Below are 25,152 nucleotides of genomic sequence, written 5' to 3'. Positions count from 1 at the left end.
AGGCCATTCACTCTCGGGTTGAGAAAGAAAGCGAGCCCCTGATGCCCATGCAGGATCCTTGAGAAACTTTTCCACTTTGACTCCTCGGGAAGCTGCATCTGCAGGGTTAGAGCCGGTGTCCACATATCTCCACTGGTCTGGATGAGAAGATTTTAATATCTCCGTCACACGATTTGCCACAAATACTCTGAACCTGGTTGTTTCATTTCTGATGTACTTTAACACGGATGCACTGTCCGTCCAGAACACTGAATTCTGCAGATCCATTTGTAGTTCTTTTCTCCACAGAGCATCGATACGACTGGCCATGGTTGCTGCCACAAGCTCCATTCTGGGAATGGTGACTGCCTTCATAGGCGCCACACGAGACTTCCCCATTATAAAGACACTGTGTTTCTGACAGTGCTTGTTTTGCAGCAGCAGATACGTTACTGAACCATAACCATCCTGGCTGGCATCACAGAAGTGGTGTAACTGAGCTGTTACGACATCCCCAAAATCGCGAGGTTTCAAACATCTGTCCAGCCTGAAGTGGTCCAGCAGTTGGAGACCTTGCATCCAATCCTGCCATTCTCTAGAGACTGCTTCAGGTATGGGCTCATCCCAGCCAAGTGCTCTTCTACAAAGGTCTCTCAAAATCAATTTTGCAACCAGGATGACAGGACTTAGCATTCCCAAGGGGTCATAAATAGAACTCACAGTTGAGAGGACTCCCCTGCGTGTAAGTGGCCTTTCTTGAAGCACAATCTTAAATTTAAACATATCAGACTGAATGCACCATTCCATGCCCAAGACTCTTTCAACGGCCAAAGATGGCTGCTCAAAGTCCAACTTTATCACTCCTTTAGCTCTTTCCATCTCTGGAATACCTTCAAGAACTTGAGGTCTGTTGCTTAGCCACTTGGTGAGGCAAAATCCACCCTGTCTGCACAGATTCACCAGCTCTCTGTACAGCGTGATTGCTTCCTCCTCCGTTGAAACGGACACAAGGCAGTCGTCCACGTAGAAGCAATGCAGGAATTTAGTCACTGTCTCCTTCTTAAACATGTGTCCAAAATCCTCAGCGCATTTCTTCAGGGCAAAGTTGGCACAAGAAGGGGATGAAGTTGCTCCGAACAAATGTACCTTCATCCTAAACTCTAACGGTGCTTGACTTAACTCGCCCTGTGGCCACCATAGAAACCTCAGCAGGTTAGCATCTTCTGGAGAGACTCGCACCTGATGGAACATCGATTCAATATCTGCCATAACAACAACTGGCTCCTTCCTAAATCGAGTCACAACTCCTATGAGAGAGCTAGTAAGATCTGGACCTTGAAGTAACTGTGCATTAAGGGATTTCCCTTGAAAACTGGCACCGCAATCAAACACCACTCTCAGCTTTCCTTTTGTAGGATGCCGAACACCGTGGTGTGGTATGTACCAGACTTTACCGTCACAGAGCTTCAACTCATCTTCAGGAACCTTTTCAGCATAATTCTTTTCAAGCAGGTGGTTCATGAAAGTGGTATATTCCAAGTGGAACTGCGAGTCTTTCTGAAGCCGCCTTTTCAGATGGTGCAACCTCTGTTCCACAACCTTCCTATTGTTTGGCATACGGATCTCTGGCTCTCTGAATGGCAGACCTATTTGATAGTGACCATCCAGATGCTTAGCAGATGTTGTTACCAGGTCGAGGAACTTCAAATCCTCTCTGGACGGTCCTGGTTCCTCCTCCCTGACTGCTTCTGGAAAATCATTCTTGAATTGTTGTTTCCACAGCTCCTCTAAATTTATGATGGAAACTCTGTTTACCGTCACTGCCTGGCAATCAATGGCCTGCCCACTGTGTCCTATCAGTGGCCCATTCACTGTCCAACCCAGTACAGTCCTAATTGCAAAAGGTCCATCATTCACACTGTGGATCACCTCCAGTGGCTCCACAGCTTTGGGAACATTAGTCCCTATGAGGAGATCAATCCCTGCATCAATCTGAGGTAAGGCAAGGTGCTTTAGATGCGGCCACATTCTCAGGTCCTTCTCTGTCGGTATGTTGCTCTGGTGTACTGGCATTGACTCCTGTGTGTAAGCTCTCGGCAAATCAATGAACGTCTCTCCATCCAGTGCAGCCATTTCCAACTCGGGCACAACATAACTAGTCACCACCTTTTCCTGGCCCATAGTTCTCAGGAGAATGCTGGTCTTTCTTCCAGTGAGATGGAGTCTGTGCATTAAATCCTCGGTGCAGAACGACGCTGTGCTGCCTTGGTCCAGGAAAGCGTATGTGTTGATGGTTTTACTGCCCCTTTTTGCTTTAACCTGGACTGGCACTATAGGTAGTTTGCAGTTCTGATCTCCAGCCCCTGTAAGACCACTTGAGACCAAGGTGTTATCCACAGAGAGCGTGATGTTCCTTTCCGTCTGCTCAGGATTACTCACATTGTCCCTGTGCAGGAGAGTTGGATGTTTCAGGCCACATTTTAAACAGGAGATCCTCTTGTGGCACTCTTTACTGATGTGTCCTTTACACAGACAGCCATAACAAAACCCACTCTCCTTCAAGAAGCTTATCTTCTCTTCGTGGGCCATTCTCTCAAATTGCACACACTCCTCCAGTGAGTGTCCTCCTGTGCAATAGGGGCATGTGTTCCTCCGTTGTTGGCGAGTATCCTTGCTCTCATACCCAGACTGATATTTTCTCTCCACAGGGTCTACGGTGGTGGAAAAGCTTGTGGTTTTAATTCCAGAGCGGAGCAGAGGTTTAGGTTTACCTGCGCTTTTATTCATTGCAGGTTCGTCCTGTATGTTGCCAAACACAGGGTCAGTGAGAATCTTCACCTGCCTTTCAACGAAGCTTGTGATGTCAATAAACCTCGCTCTTCTGTTAGATTTCTCCTGTAGATCACAGGCATGACTTCGCCATTGGTCTCTCATCCTATATGGTAGCCTCCTTATGATGTTCTGCATATTAGATGGTGTATCCATGTCATATAGGTACTGCACATTCTCCATAGCATTGCAGCAGCTGCGGAGGAAGAGACTGTATTCCAGTAGAGCCACGACATCCTCGGTTTTGATTTGCGGCCATGACAATGCTCGCTCCATATAGGCTGATGCCACCTTCTGCTCATTCCCGTAATGTTCCTTTAATAAGGCCTTCGCTCTGAAATATCCACTTTCCGCATCAATATATTGGAAACTTCTCACCAGCTCTTTTGCATGTCCCTTTGTATATTGCTCAAGGAAATATAAGCGATCGTAGTTGTTAGTTGTATTGTTTTCAACTCCAATTTCAAATGCTCTGATAAACGTGTGAAACTTCAGAGGGTTGCCATCGAATACTGGGATCTCTCTTTTTGGGAGAGCAGACATGCACTGCTGTTGTATGAGAAGCGATGTAATTTCATTTTGCTTTCTCATTATGTCGAATACACCATCAGTGTTTGGTGTTCCAGCGTCTGCACAAAAGGTATTGCTGTATTGCGTATTTTCAGAGTTTGGCATGGTCCTAGGTTCTGCTGGTGGACGTACATTCTCATACGTGTGTTCCTTTGGTTTACCAGAGTGGGACGGAATGAATTCTGTGGCCTTGACATCGAGAGCTTGCGCCTTTTGTGGCTGTGGTCGTGGTGCATTTTGTTTTCCCAGGTAGGAGTTCATCCCATCAGCATGGCTTGCTTTACTACGTACAATGCTGCTTTTGTTCTTTAATACCTTCAATGCTGCTATTTTTTCAGCAATTTCACTGTCCATTTGAAAATGTTCTCTTCTTTTACGTAACCGTTCTTCTTCCTCTTCAATTGCATGTCTTTCTTTAATTAGCTTTTGTCTGGCTTCTAGCGCTGCCAGCTCCACCTCGGCTTTCCAATATGCAGAAGAGCGTGAGGTTGTGGAGGAGTAATAAGAATGAGATCTTTTACTCCCGGCATGTGAAATGCTGTCCCCAGGTTGCACTTGGTTTCCTGGATCAGATTCAGGTGTAGGTGGCTTGCCAGCATTTCCAGTACTAATCGGTGGAGGTGGCTCTTTTGCGTTTTCATTTGCAGGACGCAAGTTACATTCTTTCCAATCTTTTACTGCATCAATAAATGCCTCTGAATACTCCATAATGGTGGTAAACCATTCCTTTTGTTTTTCCCTTTCCTCTCCTGGTAATAATGGAAGCAATTCCTCCTGTGCGGAGTTGGCAATTTCACACAGTGCATTTAGGGTTTCCAAACCTGTTGGTATTTGCGAAACATCTTCCTTTATTTTCATTTGAGATTTCATTTGTGGTATTAGCGCCTTGATTTTATTGACAGCTGTTTTACGCTCACTTTGGAGTCGTTCGATTTTGTTTTCTAGGGCTTTTGCTGTAAGTTTTACTTCTCTTTTCCCAATTTCCATAGTTGGGCATTGCGTGTAATCCTTTTGACTCATTTTGTTTGGCTTTATTTCTTGTTACCAAACATTCAAAATTCACAAAAGTCTCTGTTAAAGTTCAGAAACACCCTGCTAATTGAATTGACTAATTCAACAGCTGGGAATCCAGACACCATCAACGCTGCGTAAAATGCGCATTGAATCCAGTTTCAAAGTCCCTTTATCTAGCGTGGCGTAATGGCACCTCCAGCAGTGCAATTACGCAGCTTCCTTAAATCAACCCAAGCCAAAGATGCGCGGCGGCACCAGCAGGTTGAATCCTCCTCGACAACTTCAAACAGGTGCGCTTACCTGCGTTCCGATGAATGAACTTCGTATTGTAAAGCACTTAGCTGTCCAGTTTGTTTTCCAGCGGAAGGCCTGCTCCTTCGGCGTTTGAGTGCGCAGCGCGATGATCTTCACGTATTGCCTTTTTTGTTGACAAATGTTGCGGCTTCCTTCCCTGGTTTAGCCGCTGAGGGGTGCGTTGGGTCCTGCGTATTTGTCCGACGCGCTCAAATGTTTGTACAAAACGACACGGAATCCAGGATGCGTTCACAGGTGGATTTATTGCGTCCCAAGTGCGGCGGTACTGGCGATAGACAAAGTCCAAAAAGTATATTGCCTGGATGAATGATGGATGGATGGATGGATGAAAATAAACCATCAAATAAAGCCAAAGTGTACAAATCCGTGTAAAGCGGTCAACAAAAATTACGGCCTCCCAACTGCCTCTCCCCTAGCCTCCGTGTTCCAGGTGTGTGCGCGCCTTTAAAGCCTCACACACGTCCATGCACACACACCCACAGGCACACCCACCGGCACGCCCACCCCCAGGCTATACCCACACTCACCACACGGGCAGCAGACACACATGCATTCAGTGTCCACCATATCTGTCTTCTACACTTTCCATGTAGGTATGTGGGAACAGAAGGGAATCTCTCAACTCCATCATCTCTTTCATGACAATACGTTTATGTCATCTACAAAATTGTTCCAAAAATATGAACTCGGAAGCGGAAATTTCCTTTACTATCTTCAGGTAATGAATACAATTAAGAAAAGAATTCCAACGCTCCGGGGCCCGCCTCAGCAACCTGTATTTGTTATGGAAGTCACAAAGATTCCCCCGACAGTTAAAAAGACCCTTTCTAAGATTTATAAACTCCTCTCAAGCACAGATACGTTACTTCTTCCCATCTCAAAATGGGAGACGGATCTGTCACTAACCTTAGATCATGACTTTTGGACACAAATCTGTGAAAATGTATTTAAAATGACAAAACACAGAAATCTTCAACTCATCCAGTATAAGATCCTTCATAGAACACACATTACTCAATATATGATGAAGAAAATGGGCTTTTCTGAATCTGACATCTGTTCTCAATGCTCCCAAAATACTGCTGACACTTATTTCCATGCTCTATGGTTGTGCTCACCCGTCCAGGACTTCTGGGTCGCAGTATCACATAAACTGTCGTCCATCTTGGATTGTACGTTCCCTTTATCTCCGATCACTTGTCTACTCGGTGACTTGGCAGAAATCGTTATTTCACAGAAACATTCGCACCCCACACTCGCAGCCCTCGCCATCGCCAAGGAAACAATCCTCGTTAACTGGAAGAATAAACAGTCTTTAAACATCAACCATTGGTTGAACCTCCTCATAGAACACATATCAATGGAGAAAATCTCTGCTTCCAAAAAAATAAATAAAAAATATTTGAAATATTTTACAGAAAGTTGGTCTCCTTTTATTAAATCATTAAATATAAATATTGCAACCTGATTCTGCCTGCTAGCGAAAGCCACCACAACGATGTAAATGGTGATGCTGCTTACATTTTTTTTTTGCATGACTCATCTTGTTTCTGGTTTCATTTAGGAACCCGGTTTGTCTCCAGGACCGATATATTTTGAGGATAGTAATATTGATTGCCATGAAAACAGTCACTGCCAATTGGATCTGTGGTGTAATTTATTTTTATTTTATTGTTATTCTGCATCAATTGAGTAATTTAATATTGGTTTTATTTTATTGTAAGGACTTTCAACGGAAACAAGACCGCAAGGGCTTTTTAGAAATGCTCCTCTTAGACAGGATGTTTGACTGTACTTGTACTGTAATACATGCTACTGTGTGACTGTACTTGTACTGTAATACATGCTACTGTTTGACTGTACTTGTACTGTAATACATGCTACTGTGTGACTGTACTTGTACTGTAATACATGCTGCTGTTTGACTGTACTTGTACTGTAATACATGCTACTGTGTGACTGTACTTGTACTGTAATACATGCTACTGTGTGACTGTACTTGTACTCTAACATTCTATCTAATAAATATATTCACCATCATCAGGTGAATCCACCAACAATCACAGAATGGAGAAACAGACTAAAGCAAGTTTACATAAAGGCAAAGATGACGGCATCACTGCAAATGAAAATGGACCAGTTTAATCAGAGATGGGTTATAGTTAAAGAATACTTCAATCTGTAAATGTCATTTTAACTATGCACATTTTCTTTCTTTTTTTATGTACCGGTATGTATATACAGGATTTATGCTTGTTGGCTCTTAATTTTTATAAGATATATCTGCTGAAGTGTATACGTCTACAGACTATAACATCGATACATCGTACTCCAGAAAATGTCTGTTTATCTTATTTATCCTTCATTTATTTATTTATTTCTCTTGTTAATCCATTTTATTTTCTTATAATGTATATATATTGTTTTTGTTTATTATTTGCTAATTAATGTCTACCTACATACTTGTCTCAGATGATGTTTTGTTCCGATAAAAAAAAAAAAAAAAAAACAGTGTTTAACACACACTAAAGGATTTGTGCCCATTTTCGCCGGAACATTACCACCAAAAATAAACTTTATGCAGGGAAAATGCCGTAGAGCGTGGACGGGCACAACACAGACACAAGGACGCACGCACGTGCACACACTTCTTGTGCACGTTTGCCCCTCCTGATGTCTGAAGGGGAGCGATTGAAGTAAAAAAAAAGAAGCAATAAATGGTCCGTCTTCTGACTGATTTCCTTTGACCCATCTGTCGTCTACGCAGTCTGAATTATGATGAGTGACTGAAATATATTGGTCGACTTGTTGAATACATCGCCGCTCAGCCACTGATGCCAGCCACCCTCACGGTGCTTACGGAAAGGTGGAAAGCATTTCCCTGTAGCTGTTCCAAGTGTGTGGGAAAGTTACGGAGGGAGCGTTGCCTTTCTGACCCTAAACGCCAAGAAGAAGCCAAGAAGGAAAGTATTTCCTGACGGGAAGAACCAGCATTGCTGCGTGACCGGCCGGTGTCCTGGGTTAGGGTTAGGAGGAGGATCAAAGACCTGGAGTAGAGATTGAATACACAATGTATTTCCTGGTTTTCTGTAGATGCACACACGTAACTCACCACCCATTTCTCTTCGGTCTGAAGGCGTGGCCAAAGCGGATATATTGATAAAGTGCACTTCCCTGTTTTTGATAGCACTACAGCCTCAGTTAGTCAAATGTCTCAATTCCTTCAATAGCTTCTTCTCTCCAGAGACACCCAGAGAACATTCCCACAGTCCTGAAGCCACTGAGTCACACGATGGCCGGCTGCTGCCTAATCCGGACCGGAGCGCCGGAGCGCAGCAAGCCCACGGCAGAAACAGAAGACAAGACGCCCCACGACCCAAAGCCACGAATCTGCAGCTGAACATTAGACATTACATTCAGGAATAACGTAGCCATTAAAGCAGATGCTGATATTGATGCCACCTACTGTCCAAAGGGACCCACATTACTGTTAGGGTGCAATGATCACTGATCTCTGCATACAAGAAACAGAAGTAGAAAACCAGCTTTAGATTAGTGACCTTTCACCTGGATGCACCCACCAGACAGCTGCAGAAGAACTCTGATGGTTGGTGATGTGGGGCTTGGAACCATCGGCTATCAAAGGCTGTTTACAGATACTAACAACTAATGTGTGTGTGGCCTCATCAAAGCCAACCCCATAATACTTCATATTTACAGTAAGGCGGAGCTAGGGAGGACATGAGAGTGGCTGGTGTTGGGGAGGACGATGCATAGGACAGGCCTAGAGGACGACCCAGGAGAAGAGACATGGACGTAGTGAGGGAGGACATGAGAGTGGCTGGTGTTGGGAGGACGATGCAAAGGACAGGACTAGAGGACGACCCAGGAGAAGAGACATGGACGTAGTGAGGGAGGACATGAGAGTGGCTGGTGTTGGGGAGGACGATGCAAAGGACAGGGTGAAGTGGAGAAGGCTGGGTTGCTGTGGCGACCCCTCAGGGGACAAGCCGGAAGTGATATCGCGGTTCACCGTGGTCGGCTTCCCTTGCTGACCAAATGTATTTATATATATATATATTGTGGATTTTCTGCTACATTGAGGTATATTATTCTGCAGTTTGTATACATTTTAAAATTATTTTATTGATAAAATCAGCATTTTCTCACCTTAGAAAAATAAAACACGTGTTACAACCCATATACAGTATTGCAACATATAAAACATATGTACATACACAGTACATCCTGAACGACATGTACTGAACGATACCTTTGCGATAGACCGGTCGATCCCAAAGCTGAAGTGGGTCGATTGTGTGACATATTTCTTGATTGACATGCAGGGCAGCCAGTCAGATGACGACTTAATTTTTCCGACCTTTCGGTCACCGCACACGCAAAAAGGCGCTAAGTGCAGCGAAACGAGCAAGCTAGTCACGAGTTGTCTCCGATCTTCAGCCCTCGCTTTTTTCTTTAAAACTACAGAAAGATTATCACCATCGTAAGAAGACAGAAACACATCACTTTAACGCGGAATGGGAGGCGGAGTTTGTTTCACGATGTCGTTTAAACGCCTTTCTGCCTGTGCCGCCCATCGATCGCTCTCCAGATGTTTTATTTATTGATCACCGGAGAACACTTCGGCTGCTTCAACACGACCAAGAGGCAGTTTTCTTCCTGCAGTACTCTTCATCAGATACTCGGAGTAATGAAACTAATGAAACCTGAGCGTTCCTCTCTGCCGCTAACGCTAGCACAGCTGCAACTTCCCCTTGCACTACAAAATAAGAGCGCACATTTCAAAATAAACGTCAAGCAGCTGCGCTGCATTTACACTGCCAGTCTACAATCGCAATAACGACAATACGACACCGACTTTCCACCGAAAAGCGAGCTGAGAAACAGAAAGGTTCATGAATTAAGATCCCAGCTGTCCGGACAGCAGCCATTTTACACACAACATACTTCAAAAGCGAAAGCCGCCACCGAGGCATCGTTCCGTCACGTCATCATTAATAACAAGAAGTCCTTCCAAACCTGATGCAATTACAAAAACATGTTCAGTTAATTCAATTGTGTTGTTCAATATTGGCTCATGTGGGTACGCAGGGTACATCAGCATACATTGTACATAAAGAATAATCGATATATTTGAAAATACTTCTATGTTTAGCATTTTTTTAGTGGGTAGATCTTTGTGACTTGGTCATTTTAAAAGTAGCTCGCATGCTGAAAAAGTGTGGGTAACCCCCCATCCGTGGGGGGTTACTGCCCCATCCGTGGGGGGTTACTGCCCCTTCCGTGGGTTACTGCCCCATCCGTGGGGGGTTACTGCCCCATCCGTGGGGGGTTACTGCCCCTTCCGTGGGTTACTGCCCCTTCCGTGGGTTACTGCCCCTTCCGTGGGTTACTGCCCCTTCCGTGGGTTACTGCCCCATCCGTGGGGGGTTACTGCCCCTTCCGTGGGTTACTGCCCCTTCGCCACGAATGAACCCACCAGAGATCATCCTTATTTATGATCAGCAGTCATTCAGGAGCCGATTCCAGTCGGCGACGCCGGTTCGTACGGCATAAATTAGGGATCCGATCCGACCTCGTGATTGGACGTCGGGCCCGATCACGAGTTTGCGGACTCGATCGGAATCGGACGTTACCTCCCGATCAGGACTCGGATATATATGGATCGTTATTGTCATTACTCTATCAGACCTCTCTACTCCAGACAGAGATGACATCACTTCCTGTGACACTATTGGTTGAATGATGCTAAACAGGAAGCAGCTTGAAGCTAGTAGCGCGGGTCTGTCTGCGCTGTGGAAGCACTCTGGAGAGGATGAGAACAACCTGCCGATTGAGCTGCTGTTCATTCTATTTTAAATACTCGTATTTAATATTTCCTGATGCACTTGTATTTTAAAAGTATTTCATTTATTACTTGAATGTTCAAGCTACGCCACAGAAGCGCTCTGTTCAAGAGTCAAATGTTGAAATAAGATAAGTAACATATAAAATAAGGGACATCCTGGATCCGTTTCTTCACTCGTCTTTATTTTTTTATGTATTAAAGAAGTATCGGATCGGGACTCGGTATCGGTTCAAAATGAAATGACTCGGACTCGGGGTCAAAATGCAAGCATTGATTATTTCAGCAGATGTTATGACAACGTTCTACAATCACCGATAAACTAAAAGGAACAAATGCTTTATATGCTTCCAAACTAAGACACACCTAAACAGGAGTACGCACCTCAGATGGGATGTCCCAGGTGAGCCTCTGTGGGGGGGGGAGAGAGGGCTCAACGTCCCCCTTACAGTGCCCATCCTCAGTGTATCCCAGCTGGAAGGCGTCTGTGGCCAGGGCGTACTGGAGACGGGCAGACGCAGGATCAGATTTACATCTGGACACATCCCCTCCCCCCCCCAGACCGGTCAGTCGCCACGCACACCAACTTCAAAGGGGCATTCCAAGCAGAAACACAAGCTCACCGCTGCCTCGGTACTATTTCAGTACGACTCTATTTCTAAGGGAAGGAGCTCCTCAAATCAGGAGAGACTGAGGCGGATAAGCTCGTGTTACATAAGCAAAGTGTCACGACCACACACACACACACACACACACACACACACACACACGCACACGCACCTCCCAAAGGTGAGCAACTGTCGGTGCGTCGGCCCAAGAGTGTTCTGCATTCAGTCCGTTCTTCCCATTCTTGTAGACCACAACGGAGAAGGATTTATCAAACCAGCTGCGACACAGGATGAAACAGGAAGTGAAATACGAACGCGTGACGAATCGTTCAGACACAAAAACAAGGTGAGAAACGGTCGTCTTCACCTAATGAATCGATAAAAGTGCCTTTGATTTCCTCACGAGGCTCGCTAGCGCCTCCGTGAGGCTGAACCCAGTCAAACAGCCGCGTGCTCGTCATCATGACTTACATACCCATGTTCATGTTCTGACGGGATAATAATATGATTATTAATTCCGTTCCTTTCCACCGGTTTTACTTTAGGGTTTAGGCCAACGTGCATTTCTTAGTTTGGGATGGTTATAATATTTCATAGTATTTCATCGCTCTGCCTCAGCGTCATTCAGTTTAAATATTGATTTCCTACCAGAATGAATCATTTCATGTGTAACAGTTTTGTTGGATGACTTCATGACATCACTGGGTTCAAACGTAGCCAAAAGGCACTCGTGCGTTTGGGATGTTTCCACACTGCCGTTGAATTTCTCTCCTTCTCACCGGTCGTAACATTTTCCATGGAGCAGGGACTTGGCGTAGCGGTCCAGGTTTCCCACCGGGTCGTCCCCCCTCATGCCCTGCTCATCATCGTCTAAGGTCACGAAGAAGGCCGCCCTCTCAATGTGGTCTAGCGACCGCTTGTTGACGCCAGAGCTGAAGTACTGCTTCCTCATCTGAGACCAGGGAATCCTGCGAGGGGCGGGGGTGACATGGTTCACGTGGCGACTGACCATCATTATCACGCGTGTGTGCACATTAGATTCTACACCATCTTATGGTGAGAGAGTCAAGCATTGCACCAAACCGACTCCACCCAGAAGGGACACGTCCCAGTCCTACCTCTCTCCAGCAGTGAGAGCCCCCAGCTTCTCCTCTCCAGGCTGTGGGGGTGAAGGGTCATCCACGATCTTCTGGATCTGGTACTCGATCTCCCTTGGGGACAGCAACCGGCCCGCCCGGTACACCCACAGGCGGAAATAGCGCCCCTTGTGGTACACTGCTATGAACTCACTGTCCTGCCAGTGCTGAAGCACATCTGTGGAGCAAGAGGCCTCGTTTGTACCCGCTGACACCCCAAGCTTCCCAAATCACCCACTCACAAGTCCATCCAATTAGTCTCGTTCTACGATTAAATCTGAGGATTAAGACATTTTCTAATTTGCTTCTACTTTACAAAGTATTGAATTTAGAATGACTCTTCCCTCGCGGATGAGCTTTATATTTATTAAACATCAAGCCGTGGGATCCGTCTGCAGCGCGCTTTACCGGTCTTGTCTCCTGGCGTACGGGTCGTGTTGAACATCCTCTCATACTGAGCCGCACACAGAGGGATGACGGTGCCCGGAACACGACTCTGAAACCAATGAGTGATACTTAGCGTGTGATGTAACGCTGACCGGCACCAAAACAGAGGCTGAAATCATAGAAGCTGCTCTGAAGGGCCACATGCTAATGCTATCATGCTAATAATGAAGCAAGATTTTTTTTTACTTGTGAACATGCCATTCTCATCATCATCATCATCATCGGCGGTCTCTCGTAGTCGAGCATGACTGTCCTCCTTCTTGGTCCTTGTGGGTCTTCAGGTGGGCTACAGGCCTATCCTGGACCCAGTTATTCTGGTGCAGTGTGGACAGGGGAACGTAGTGGTGGTGGGTTTGGGTTGGGCCTGTTTGGTGGTTGCTCTCTCCTTCCTGAGTCTGCGCTTCTCTTGCGCAGCATGGCGGAGGTCATCGTTGTCCTGTCCCGCCCCCTCACGAACAAGGTTTCTCCAGGTCGCCCTGACTGTTGCCGTGTCTTCCCAGGATTTAAGGTCGATGTGGCACTTCTTCGTGTTTGTCTTGATGTTATCCTTAAACCTCTTCTTTTGGCCTCCCGGGGCCCGTTTCCCTTCAACGAGCTGGTAATAGAGGACTTGTTTTGGGAGGCGAGAGTCAGGCATGCGGATAACATGGCCAGTCCATCTGAGCTGGTGTTGGGCAACGATGGCAGTGATGGTGGGAATATCAGCCTCCTCCAGGACGCGGGTGTTGGTGCGTCGATCCTCCCAGCTCAGCCTGAGGATTTTTCGGAGGCATTTCTGATGGTACATCTCAAGTGCCTTTAAGTGCCTGCTGTATGTAGTCCAGGCTTCTGATCCATACAGGAGGGTGGGAAGTACCACGGCTTCATAGACCAAGATCTGGTCTTTGCTTGGAGGTCGCGGTTCTCAAACTAAGTTGGTTACGAATACATAATGAGCTCATTATCATTTTGATAGTAGGCTAATATAGCTAATATAGATAGATACAGCATGTGTTGCCTTGATCATAAGGCTTATATAAGGCTTTTAATTTTTTGCGGCTCCAGACATATTTGTTTTTTGTTTTTTTGGTCAAAAATGGCTCTTTCAACATGTTGGGTCGCCGACCCCGGGAATAGAGAAAACAAAGCTGGAGGGGGAGTGGCTTTATTTGTGAATAAGAACCTTCATTATAGTGGATAATGTTCTCGAATGTTTAACAATAGAACTAGTTATTGATCTTTTAAATCCTAACAAGCACCGAATGACTGAAGAATTCATTAATACTATGTACAGTTTAACTCTGTATCCAACAATCACCAGACCCAGTCGTATTACTGCTCACTCAACACTTATTGATAACATTCTTGCTAATAACTTAGACAATAATATAACAGGTTGATAATCAATGACATTACTGATCATTTGCCAGTGTTCATTACTTACAACTGCGAAATCGAGAAAAAACGGCTAAATAACAATCAAGACCGATGAGACCCGGATGGCGCTGAAATACTAATACTAAATACCTTTTATTGATTTGTCCCTCGGAGGGCAATTTGGTTTACAGCAGTTACACTTTCTAACTGTAGTGGTAACAGCGTCTTTGAGTTTTCAGAAAAGCGCTATACAAATAAAATGTATTATTATTATTATTAACAAGCACCTCTTCACAAATTATAGACCTGTTTTTCTCCTTCCACAATTCTCCAAAATTTTAGAAAGATTGTTCGACAACAGACTCGGAGCAGTTTATAGCAAAGCACAGTCTACTTCCTGAATGTCAATATGGATTTAGAGCCAACCGGTCGACGGCCTTAGCATTGGCTGATCTAATTGAGGGAATTACAAATATAACTGATAATAAAAAAATTGCGTTAGGAGTATTTTAGGATCTAAAAAAAGCCTTTGATACAATCAATCGTAACAAATTGCTCAATAAATTAGACAGATATGGAGTTCGGGGGTTGTTTTGAATTGGGGGAGGAGCAATTTGGAGAATAGGCAACAGTTTGTGAAGATGCATGAATGCGAGTCTGTATTTTTAAAATTAGTATGTGGTCTCCCGCAGGGCTCAGTGCTCGGGCCAGTTTTACTTAACTTGTATATAAACGGCATTTGCCAAGTGTCGAATATTGCCAAGTTTATATTATTTGCAGACAATACTAAAATTCTGTTTTCTGATGATAACTTGTTACAACTTTAGTCGACAGTTAAAAGAATTAGGAAAAATAAAACAATGGTTTGACATTAACGAGTTATCCCTGAACCTGGAAAAGACAAAATACCGTATTGGCCCGAATATAACGCGATGTTTTTTGCATTGAAATTAGGCTGAAAAAGTCGGGTCGTGTAATATTCGGTGTCTAAACATTATACCCATTCTGAACGCTAGATGGCGCCAGATTTCGTTACAACGAATGGTGAACTGAACTCCCCAGGCTAAAGCGAACGCCTATCATTATTTTATTGCAATGTTTTTCCTTATTCATATGTTGTGAGAGAGAAAGAGAGAGAGTGCAACTAGGAGACAGAGATATGCGAGCGATAGGAGGAAACGGAGTTTTGTTTAACAGTGCAAGTAAAATAAAGCAGCTTCAGTGATTCAGCACGTCTGGCCGGCGTCCATCTTGTGTTGCTGCGCTTCAGCCTTTGTCCCAATCATGAAGTCTGGAAGTTAACCCCAGAGGCGCTGGAGAACAACGATCTCCCCAGTTAGACTTCCCTTTGATGGTTCATGCAGTTATTGCAATTTTGTTGTTTTATCACAGTAGATTGGTTTATTTACATTTTAAAAACCAGAAGCCATTCATTTACAAATGTGATTGCACTTTAGTTCACATATCTAAATGTTCAGATATTAAGATGCGAGACAGTTTTTGCATGATTTGAATGAGGCAAAATAACATGCTTTTTCTCTCGAATATATTGTTATAATCATTTGTTTCAGATGTACTGTAATTATTTTCTGTATAAAAATTGAATTTGGTGTTCAAAAAGTATTTTCTCAAACTTGACTCTCGAAAAAGAGGGGGTCGTATTATATTCGGGCCAATACGGTACATAGTGTTCGGCAATTATAAAAAGATATTGATCTCAACATACAAGTTAATGATGTGATATTACTAAAAGTATTTGACTGTAAATTTCTTGGTGTATTAATAGAGGACAAGATCTGCCGGAAACCCCGCATTAGTTATGTCCGAGCCAAACTATCACGCAGTATTTTGCTTCTTGCCAAAGCCCGTCATATCTTGAACACACAATCATTACACGTTTTATACAATTCCTTAATATTACCGTATTTAACATATCGTTTTGAAGTACGGGGAAACACCTACACAAGCACTTTGCAACCACTACGCATACTCCAGAAGCGAGCCGTTTGTCAGATGATCCGTTGGTTAAGGACGCGGGGGGGTAGGATTTTATAAGTTCACACTTCATCCTCCTCCTCTTGAGCATCCTAAACATGAATATATGTTCCTGAAAATGTGCTGGTTTATTTATTTGTTTGCCTAATGTTTGATGCTCAAATAAGTAAATAAAAAATAAGGCTGCCAAGGTTTGGGAAGTGGTCCACATGTTCCAGTCTGATGTTGTCAACGGAGACGTTTGGGGGTAGGACAGGCATACTGCTGTTTGGTTGTGGTTGGTGGAGAATTTGTGTCTTTTTTATGTTGATGGCTAGACCAAGCTGTTTGTATGCCTTCACAAAGGCAGAGAGCATGCACTGTAGGTCCTCTTCTGAGAGGACTACGAGGGCGTTGTCGTCCGCATACTGCAGCTCCATGATGAACGTGGTGGTGGTTCGACCTTTAGCCCTGAATCGGTTGATGTTGAGGAGTTGACCGTCGGCTCTATACATAATTTCGACTCCCCGTGGCAGATACTTGCTTATGAGATGGAGTGTAGCAGCAACAAAGATGGAGAATAATGATGGAGCGATGACACAGCCCTGTTTGACTCCAGTGTCAACCCGGAAGGGTTCCGATTCGTCTCCACCGCCACAGAGTACCGTGGCTGACGTATTGTCATGCAGCAGTCTCAGTACCCGGATGTATTTGTCAGGGCAGCCAATCTTTGCCAGAACCAGCCAAAGGGCCTGACGGTTTACCGAGTCAAAGGCTTTGGTGAGGTCTATGAAGGCCATGTATAGTGGTTGACTTTGTTCCCGGCATCTTTCTTGCAGTTGTCGAGCGATGAAAATCATGTCTGTGGTTCCTCTGCTTGGGCGAAATCCACTTTGAGACTCAGGAAGGATGCTTTCTGACAAGGGGGTGAGTCTGTCGGCCAAGACCCGAGCAAGGGCTTTCCCTATGGTGGACAGGAGAGAAATGCCACGGTAATTCCCGCAGTCTGCCTGGTCTCCCTTCTTGAATAATGTTAGAGTAGAGTTGTATTTTCATTGTTTCATTGTAGAGTTGTTAAGATGGAGGTGACCACGAGTGTTTCTCTAGGTAGAGATCCCTTTGTCTCTAGGGGGTAGGGATCTATGTAAATACCTGGGACAACCTACTTTCACCGTGTGAATAAAAAGGCCGCGAGGTCTCGGGGGAGAGGTCTTTTGGTCGCAGCCGCTGGGCGAGCAGGGTCCCTCCTTACCGGTAAAGTATCGAAGTTTGTCTGCCTGATTCATTTTGTGTGCGTTTAATTATTTCTTACACAGTGTGTCGGGGAATAACCCCTACATAAGTTGGTCCTTCGAAGTGCCGGCGCTCAATATAACCGACGTCTCCGAGCCGCGGTGAGAAAGCTGAACGTGCACGCGCTCCGACGGAGCGGATCTAAAGTCCAGTGGAGCAACTTCTTCACTGGCCAGCCTTTCTCTTTCGGTTCGCCAACGGATGGTTTGACGAGACCGAACAGCGATCCTACGCACGTTTTAAAGAAGGTAAGACAAACTTGTGTTAAAGTACTGCAGCTGCTTTAACCCGCGCTGGTCGCGCAAATTAGGTTACGCGCGTGCGGGTTCACGTGTATGGGTTTCGCGCACGCCGGTCGTGTGCATGAATAGTTACGCGCGTGCGGGTTCACGCGTATGAGTTTCGCGCACGCCGGTCGTGTGCATGAATAGTTACGCGCGTGCGGGTTCACGCGTATGAGTTTCGCGCACGCCGGTCGTGTGCATGAATAGTTACGCGCGTGCGGGTTCACGTGTATGGGTTTCGCGCACGCCGGTCGTGTGCATGAATAGTTACGCGCGTGCGGGTTCACGCGTATGGGTTTCGCGCACGCCGGTCGTGTGCATGAAAAGTTACGCGCAAGAAGGAATCATTATTACAATGTTTACCTTAAAAATAAGTGAGAACTAGTCTGGCCAGAGGGGGAGGGAGAGACAGAGAGAGCGAGTAGCCACGTGGGGAGTGTGTCTGTGTTTTGAATGCGTATTGCGTGAATGAAGTCTGAGCATTAATGGTCATCTGGCTGACGGTCCGTTAACGGCTGAAGATCATTTTGGCTTGATATTGTTTTGGCTTATGAGGAATCTAGGTGGTTATCAATTGCATCGAAAACAATATTAGTTCTGAGCAAAAGCTCCGGTGAAAGGCTGAATTTGAGGCCTCATCTGGCTAGCTTGCTGTTCAGAATCTGAATATTGGTCCGTGAGAACTTTGTATTTTGATAAACCACACTCTGTATTTAGCATAATGGGGATTTGTAATGGGAAAAAGAAAAAAGAGCCTGTTGTTAGTGAGCAACAGATCCCAACAGGGGATGAAAAATACATGAAATATCGCTACCCTGGTTCTTCTGAGCATGTTAAACACTGGAAAGCAACTTATGGATTCACTGGTCATTTAAAAGTAGAACCGTTGAGGGAGATGCAGGTTCGCATGAAGGTTAGAACTAAAAATGATCCAGAGAGGGAGGAAGTTGAAGGTTTGCACCACTTAGAATTGTGGATTACTGAGGCGCTTAACAGAAGAGAAGGGTTGGTAAAATCAAAAAACAAAAAAAAAGGTGAAGACCAAAAAGACATAAATTATGTTCGTCGGGAAGATAATGAGGGAGGGGCGAGGCGAAGACTGCAGGCTTCGTCGCCGCCATTTGAAGGAGCTGCGGGGGGACAGTCAACTCCCCCGCCTGTATATAAGCAAATAAATGAGGAAGTGCAGGATCAGATTAAACAGCAAAACGGGTATGATCTGCGTTCAAATAAAAAACCTCAGAGAGAGCAGCTGTGTAACTTTAAAAGGGAATCCGGAGAAGATGAGGGAGATAGAATAAAGGCAACATTTGATTTGCACCCACTTATAGAAGTGCCCAATCCAGCATGGGATGGACTTAATCCTGGTGATAGAATAATGAGAGTCTATAGAACATGGACCACAACAGATGTAAAGAAAACTGTAGAAGGTATCCCCTCTCCAAAAGAAGACGCTGATGGATTCTTGGAGGGAATGCGTCAAATCGTAGTCATATTGGCTTAATGGCATTGAGGTGCAACAATCTTTCATGGCAGCCCTGGGAAAAGATTGGCACAAGATTAGAGGAAATTGGGATCCCACTGATGATGGACAGCCATTACCAGCTAGAAGCCATGAGCTACAACAGCGAATTCGGATTCTAGAAAATCAAATAAGAGAGCAGTTCAGAAGGAGAGCAGATTACGGCGTGATAAATCAAACTAAACAAAAAGATGATGAATCTATGGAAGATTTCCGTTACAGAATGGAAAAGGTTTTTGCTCAGAATAGTGGCCTTAACAATGATAATAATGAGCAGGGACCGTTTCAACAGCAGCTAAAAAATGCTATTCTCCAGAATTGCAAAGCAGAAATCGGACACTGGTTAACAAAAAATAATGTGGGGATGGCGAATCAAACTATAAGTCAGTTCATGACTTGGGCTATTCATGCTGAAAAAGTGACTGCCAACAAGAAGAAGACAAGAGGGAAGAATGATGTGTTCTGGCAAGAAATTGAAGAGGAAGCAGAGGAAGTGTATTATTTTGGAGGACACGACAGACGAAGACGAGAGCACAGTCGTGGAAGAGGTCGGGGACGAGATGGACAAGAAGTAAGTTGGAGAGATGGAAATCCAGAAGAAGACAACGGACTGTGCTGGAACTGCAACAGAAGAGGACATATTGCAAGAACCTGTCGTGCAAGGAGAAACAATGGAAGGAACTTTTCAGCATGACGAGTCAATCCAAAAGAAAAACAGGAGGCCTCGCAGCCAGCTACACTCACGCATGAAACTACTGATGAAACAGGAAAAGTGAATGTTTGAAGAACATAAATAAATAAGAAAAATGATGTTTAAAAGGTGTTTAAAGAATTTTTGAGTGTTTCAGAAGCAGAGAAAGACACGCCGCATGGTGAATTGAAGATGGACGCTGCGCAGAAACCTCATGCAGACAACAACTCCAAAATGGCGACCAGGATAAATGGAGACCTCACACATCAAAGTGCTTGCACGTGTTGCAGAATGTCTCAGTGAGTTCTGCGGGCCTCGACTGGACATTCGTGCAAGGGGGGATATCTTTCCCAGTTGAAAATAGACATCTAGGAAGGTAGATTGCTTGTAAATAGACCATTTCTAGCAAAGAAGAAGGAAAAAGTGATGTTTTAGTAATTAAGGTACAAGAGGAAGTTTAATGGTGGAGGAGATTTAAGAAGGATTGAGAAGGTCGCTTGGATGAAGTGGAGAAGAACGTCAGAAGGAAGAAGCAGGAACCGGTGAGTATACGGAAAGTATTGAGAATGTGTGGAGGAACAGCTAAGTTGAGGAAAAGAAACCGGAATGTGGTAAGTGTTGGAAACGTAACATGTAAGAAATATGGTGTGTGAAGATTGTTTTGAGCGTTTCAGAAGAGACAAAGGAGCAGCATGGAGAAAACGGCATGCTGAGACCACATGGCGGCTCCAAGATGGAGACCAGGACAACCACAAAATGGAGGCTTAAGCAGAAAAAGTCTTTGTGAATTCCAAATTAGCATGACAGAACCATGTCTGGGCAGCCATGTCTGTGCTGTGAGAGCGTAGCTAACTCTTACGGCACAGTCATTTGATATGCAAATTTTTCTGGAGACACCTTTTGTTTGAGAGAGACCGGCTGGTTGTAGACCCATTGTCCATGGCTTTGTGGAATGCATAGCCACAAAAGGTCTTCTGAAACAGAGGGTGAATCCATGGAGACATGTAGCAGGAGTTTAGAGTTTTTAGATAGATTAAAAACTAAGGTAATCTCAGGATCTAAATAAAATCTAAAAGAAATGCTGATTCAACGGAGGACAGGTAATTGCACAAACACACGCACACATCTAAAGAGACTTTTGACTATGGTACAAGACGGATAAAGAGGTTAAAGACTGACTTCAGACTGAAGGAAGGTGAGACGACTAGAGACAGACTTGAATCAATTCAGATGTGAATTGGGAACTTGACATTTGTGAATATAACATGTAAATTTAATGCTATTGCTTTTTCTACTATAGCAGGAGGGATCCCGGACTGGACTGGGAGCAGATAAACTCTGCCAACATATGGGTTCTCAATAGTGAAACGTGAAATGAAGGAAGGAAGAGGTTCAAAGATTTTACCGTGTGTCAATAAAGGAATGTGTTTTGTTCTGAGTTGCAACCGCCGATAACAGCTCCAGAAACACCAGGAGAGACTGCTAAGCTGTGATGCAGAAACGACAGCCAACGGAAGCGCTGTACGGTCGAAGGAACATCTCAGACAACAGCAGAGGAGATGCCTGACGGACTGGAGGCGATGAACCTTCCAGCCAACACATGGCGCCCTCAATAGGAGCATCTCAGACAAGCATAGGGTGAGAGGCACATGGAAACTCTTTTGAACTTATTTCATCCCAAATTGAGTGATGTATATAATATGTTGTGAATGTGACGTAAGAGTAGGAATTATTTTGAGACATTGTATTAAACAAGTTAGACTAATGCTGATAGAGTAGACTAGATTTACTAATGGAAGCAAGTTTGAACCATGGAATACTTTCATAGTTCAAACAGGAGGGATTGCACAGCAGTAATTAAATCAATAATTACTCTGGAAGAATAAAAATAATACTAAAAAAAAATTGTTTGCTGTGTATATATGTGTAGAATCACTAAATCCTGTTCCAGTAGCCATAATAACTAGTTATAACGGTGATGATTTTGTGAATCAGGTGGTAAGATGTGAAACAACATGCAGATCAGATGTCACTGTACATCAGAGTGCTAGGCTAGTGTAGAGAAGGCTAAAATGAGGTTTGGCCAATGCACGGAAGAAACCAAAAGCCATGGATGCAGTACATCGATTTGGTGAAGGGAAGAAGTGAAGAGGAAGCGTTGAATGAATAGATGAAGCACACTTTTTCTGAACGATGTCCAGAGAGCAAATGATCTGCCGAAGTTTTTCTTTGTCCCGACAGGAGGGCGAATCTACAGAGCGTGTTTGGTGTTGGCGTCTTCATGGAAACCATCAGGAAGCAGCAGACGGTCCGGACCGAGGAACGGAGGACCATTCAGGGTCATGCTGACGACACCAACGAGACGTGAACACCCAGAGTTCCTCCTGAATCCATCCGTTGCACTGCAGGAGGAAACGGCTCTTGCCGAACTGATCCAGAAATGCAGACAGGAAGTCTGATCAGAAAGAGGTGGTGAGAGATTGAATCACACTCATTTTAAGATCCGTGAGGAAGAGACCCTCACAGTGTAACGCAGGACAAGAACACTGACAGTGAAGCTGAATCACTTTCAAGAAGATTTGCTGATGGACAAGGAACGACAACAACCAGACTGATCTAACACCGAGAAAAGTTTGCATTTTCCAAAGTGTAATCTGTTTGAATGTTTGTCTAGAGATGTGTGACTAGAAGAACGTCATAAAGTAATCTATGCAGATTAGGAGAGTTTCATAGGAATAGTTAACCAACACCTGGTATCGTTATACTGTATTAATTGCAACTGTCAGTAATTTATGATTAAGTGGAGAAGCGTACGATGCAATTAGAATCCTAAAATAGATCAAATAACACTAATGAGCAGGATGTAGATTTAAATTCATAAACTAAATTTAACTAAACCATTGCTATTTGATATTCCAATAGGCATGAAATTAATAGAAAGATAGGTTAACAATTATACTAAAATAGAAGTAATAAGTCTACAACAACGTAAAGGTTTATAGGCATATGACTTTTGATATTAACATTAGAGTAAGTAAATGTAGCAAAATTAGAGTGACAGTAAAAGTTATTCAACTATTAGTCATGTTCTCCATCCATAATATAGACATTGTAATAATTTAATTTAGAGTTCAGAATGGTCCAGATGTGTTAAAACTTTGGAGCAATAAAGATAAAATAATCATGTCACTGTTTTCAAATTACAGTATAGAAAAGATAATGCTGGTAAAATATTAAAGTAATTCAAACTAGGAGAAACATCGGTAATGCTCTAACGTAGGGTTTGTGAATAAAGGGTTTGACAGTAACATTTAGATTGTGGAAATGAATGTTGATTGTTTTTGTACTGATTTGATTTTATGTTTTTTCATGTTTGTTTTCCTTGTTGACGATGAATGAGATGTTTGATATTGTATTAGGAGGATTGTTAAAATGCCTGAATTGGGGGTCATTAAGATAATCGCAGGTGCAGCTGGATTGTGGAAGGAATTTTCCCGTTTGAAAGATGTATGCTATATGAAGATGGAATCTGCAAACTACGGGTTTTTCGCCTTCCTCCCTGATTCAGGTCAGATCATGAATGTAAGAACTCAGATCATGAATGTAATAACTCGGGTATTGATTTTGATTGTATTGATTCTTTTTATGATTGTTTTCTTATAGTTTAGTTCTAGTATAGTGTTTGAAGCATGTTTAGTTATCACCGAATGTTTTGTAGTAACCATAGAGATAAGGATGTTACAGTATAAGTATTAGGCCATGTGAAATGAAAATTCCAGGAGGGAAATGTTAGAGTAGAGTTGTATTTTCATTGTTTCATTGTAGAGTTTTTTAAGATGGAGGTGACCACGAGTGTTTCTCTAGGTAGAGATCCCTTTGTCTCTAGGGGGTAGGGATCTATGTAAATACCTGGGACAACCTACTTTCACCGTGTGAATAAAAAGGCCGCGAGGTCTCGGGGGAGAGGTCTTTTGGTCGCAGCCGCTGGGCGAGCAGGGTCCCTCCTTACCGGTAAAGTATCGAAGTTTGTCTGCCTGATTCATTTTGTGTGCGTTTAATTATTTCTTACAGTGTGTCGGGGAATAACCCCTACAAATATGGAGACAATTAAGGCATCCCTAAGCTGGGCAGGGATTTTCTCCTCTTGCCATGTGTTGAGAAGCAGGGCATGGACGTTGTTAAGAAGATCGGGCCCGCCTTTCTTCAGGACTTCTGCTGGGATGCCGTCTGGCCCAGCAGCCTTGTTGTTCCTCATCTTCCTGATAGCATCCTGCACCTCATCCAGGCTAGGTGGTTCTCCCATGCTTTCAACTATGGGCTGTTGAGGGAGTTTGTTAAGGGCCTCCCTTTCGCAGGAATCGTGTCCCTGCTTAAGAGATCCTCATAATGCTATTTCCACCTTTTAGAAATTGCCTCCTTGTCCTTCAGCAGCATAAGCCCATCTTTGGAGCGAAGGGGGGTCAGGCAGCGGTAGCTGGGGCCATATACCGCTCGCGTGGCATCGAAGAAACCTCGTATCTCCAGAGTCAGCAAGTTGCTGAATCTCCAGAGCCTTCGTTGTCCACCACTGGTTCTTCAGTTTCCTGACTAGCTTTTGGACAGATGCCTTAGCTTTAGCATGGGCTGCTCTTTTAACCTTGCAGTGGATGTTATTCTGCCAGGTTATGAACATTTGCCGCTTGATGTCAATGAGCTGTTGAATTTGTGTGTCGTTCTCATCATACCAGTCTTGATGTCTCTGCTTTTTGTGACCGAGGATGTTTTTACAGGAGTCCGTGATGGCAGTGGAAAGCGTGCGCCAGTGTGTTTCAGTATCCTCTGGATACTGTTTGGGCAAGGCAGCGCCAAGAGCGTCCTGCAGCCGTTGTCGGTAGGCGGTGTCATCCAGCCGCTCGAGGTTAAGCTCTGCCTTTTCTGCACCCTCCTTTTCCGCATTAAGCGGATAGACATGATGGAGCGAATAAGGCGGTGGTCAGTCCAGCAGTCGTCTGCACCGGTCATTGCTCTGGTGTTGATGACATCACAGCGGTCTTTGGAGCGGACAATGACAGAGTCGATCAGATGCCACAGTTTGGAGCGAGGATGCATCCATGATGTTTTGAACTTTGTTTTCTGACGGAAAAGTGTGTTGGTGATGACCAGGTTGTGCTCTGAGCACTTGGTTAGCAGTAGTAAGCCGTTGGAGTTGGTGTTTCCTACCCCTTCTCTCCCCAGCGTACCCCTCCATAGGTGGTGGTTTCGACCCACTCTGGCGTTAAAATCTCCAAG

General features: G+C 44.3%; 1 protein-coding gene across 1 annotated transcript in view; it reads right to left on the bottom strand.

Moving 5' to 3' along the window:
- cpt1a2b (carnitine palmitoyltransferase 1A2b) overlaps nt 1-25,152 on the bottom strand; it is a 66,019-nt gene that overhangs the window by 16,539 nt on the left and 24,328 nt on the right. Inside the window, exons 9-13 of the mRNA XM_068749618.1 lie at nt 12,726-12,813; nt 12,300-12,495; nt 11,961-12,149; nt 11,354-11,459; nt 10,958-11,074 (exon numbers count right to left, since the gene is read on the bottom strand). Of these exons, the coding sequence (XP_068605719.1) occupies nt 10,958-11,074; nt 11,354-11,459; nt 11,961-12,149; nt 12,300-12,495; nt 12,726-12,813 (696 nt within the window). The remainder of the gene's footprint in view (nt 1-10,957; nt 11,075-11,353; nt 11,460-11,960; nt 12,150-12,299; nt 12,496-12,725; nt 12,814-25,152) is intronic.

The sequence above is a fragment of the Brachionichthys hirsutus genome, chromosome 16 (genome assembly GCF_040956055.1).
Source record: "Brachionichthys hirsutus isolate HB-005 chromosome 16, CSIRO-AGI_Bhir_v1, whole genome shotgun sequence".
Classification (NCBI taxonomy): domain Eukaryota; kingdom Metazoa; phylum Chordata; class Actinopteri; order Lophiiformes; family Brachionichthyidae; genus Brachionichthys; species Brachionichthys hirsutus.
The sequence above is the reverse complement of the archived record's forward strand: the minus strand, read 5'-3'. Positions and strand labels throughout refer to the sequence as shown.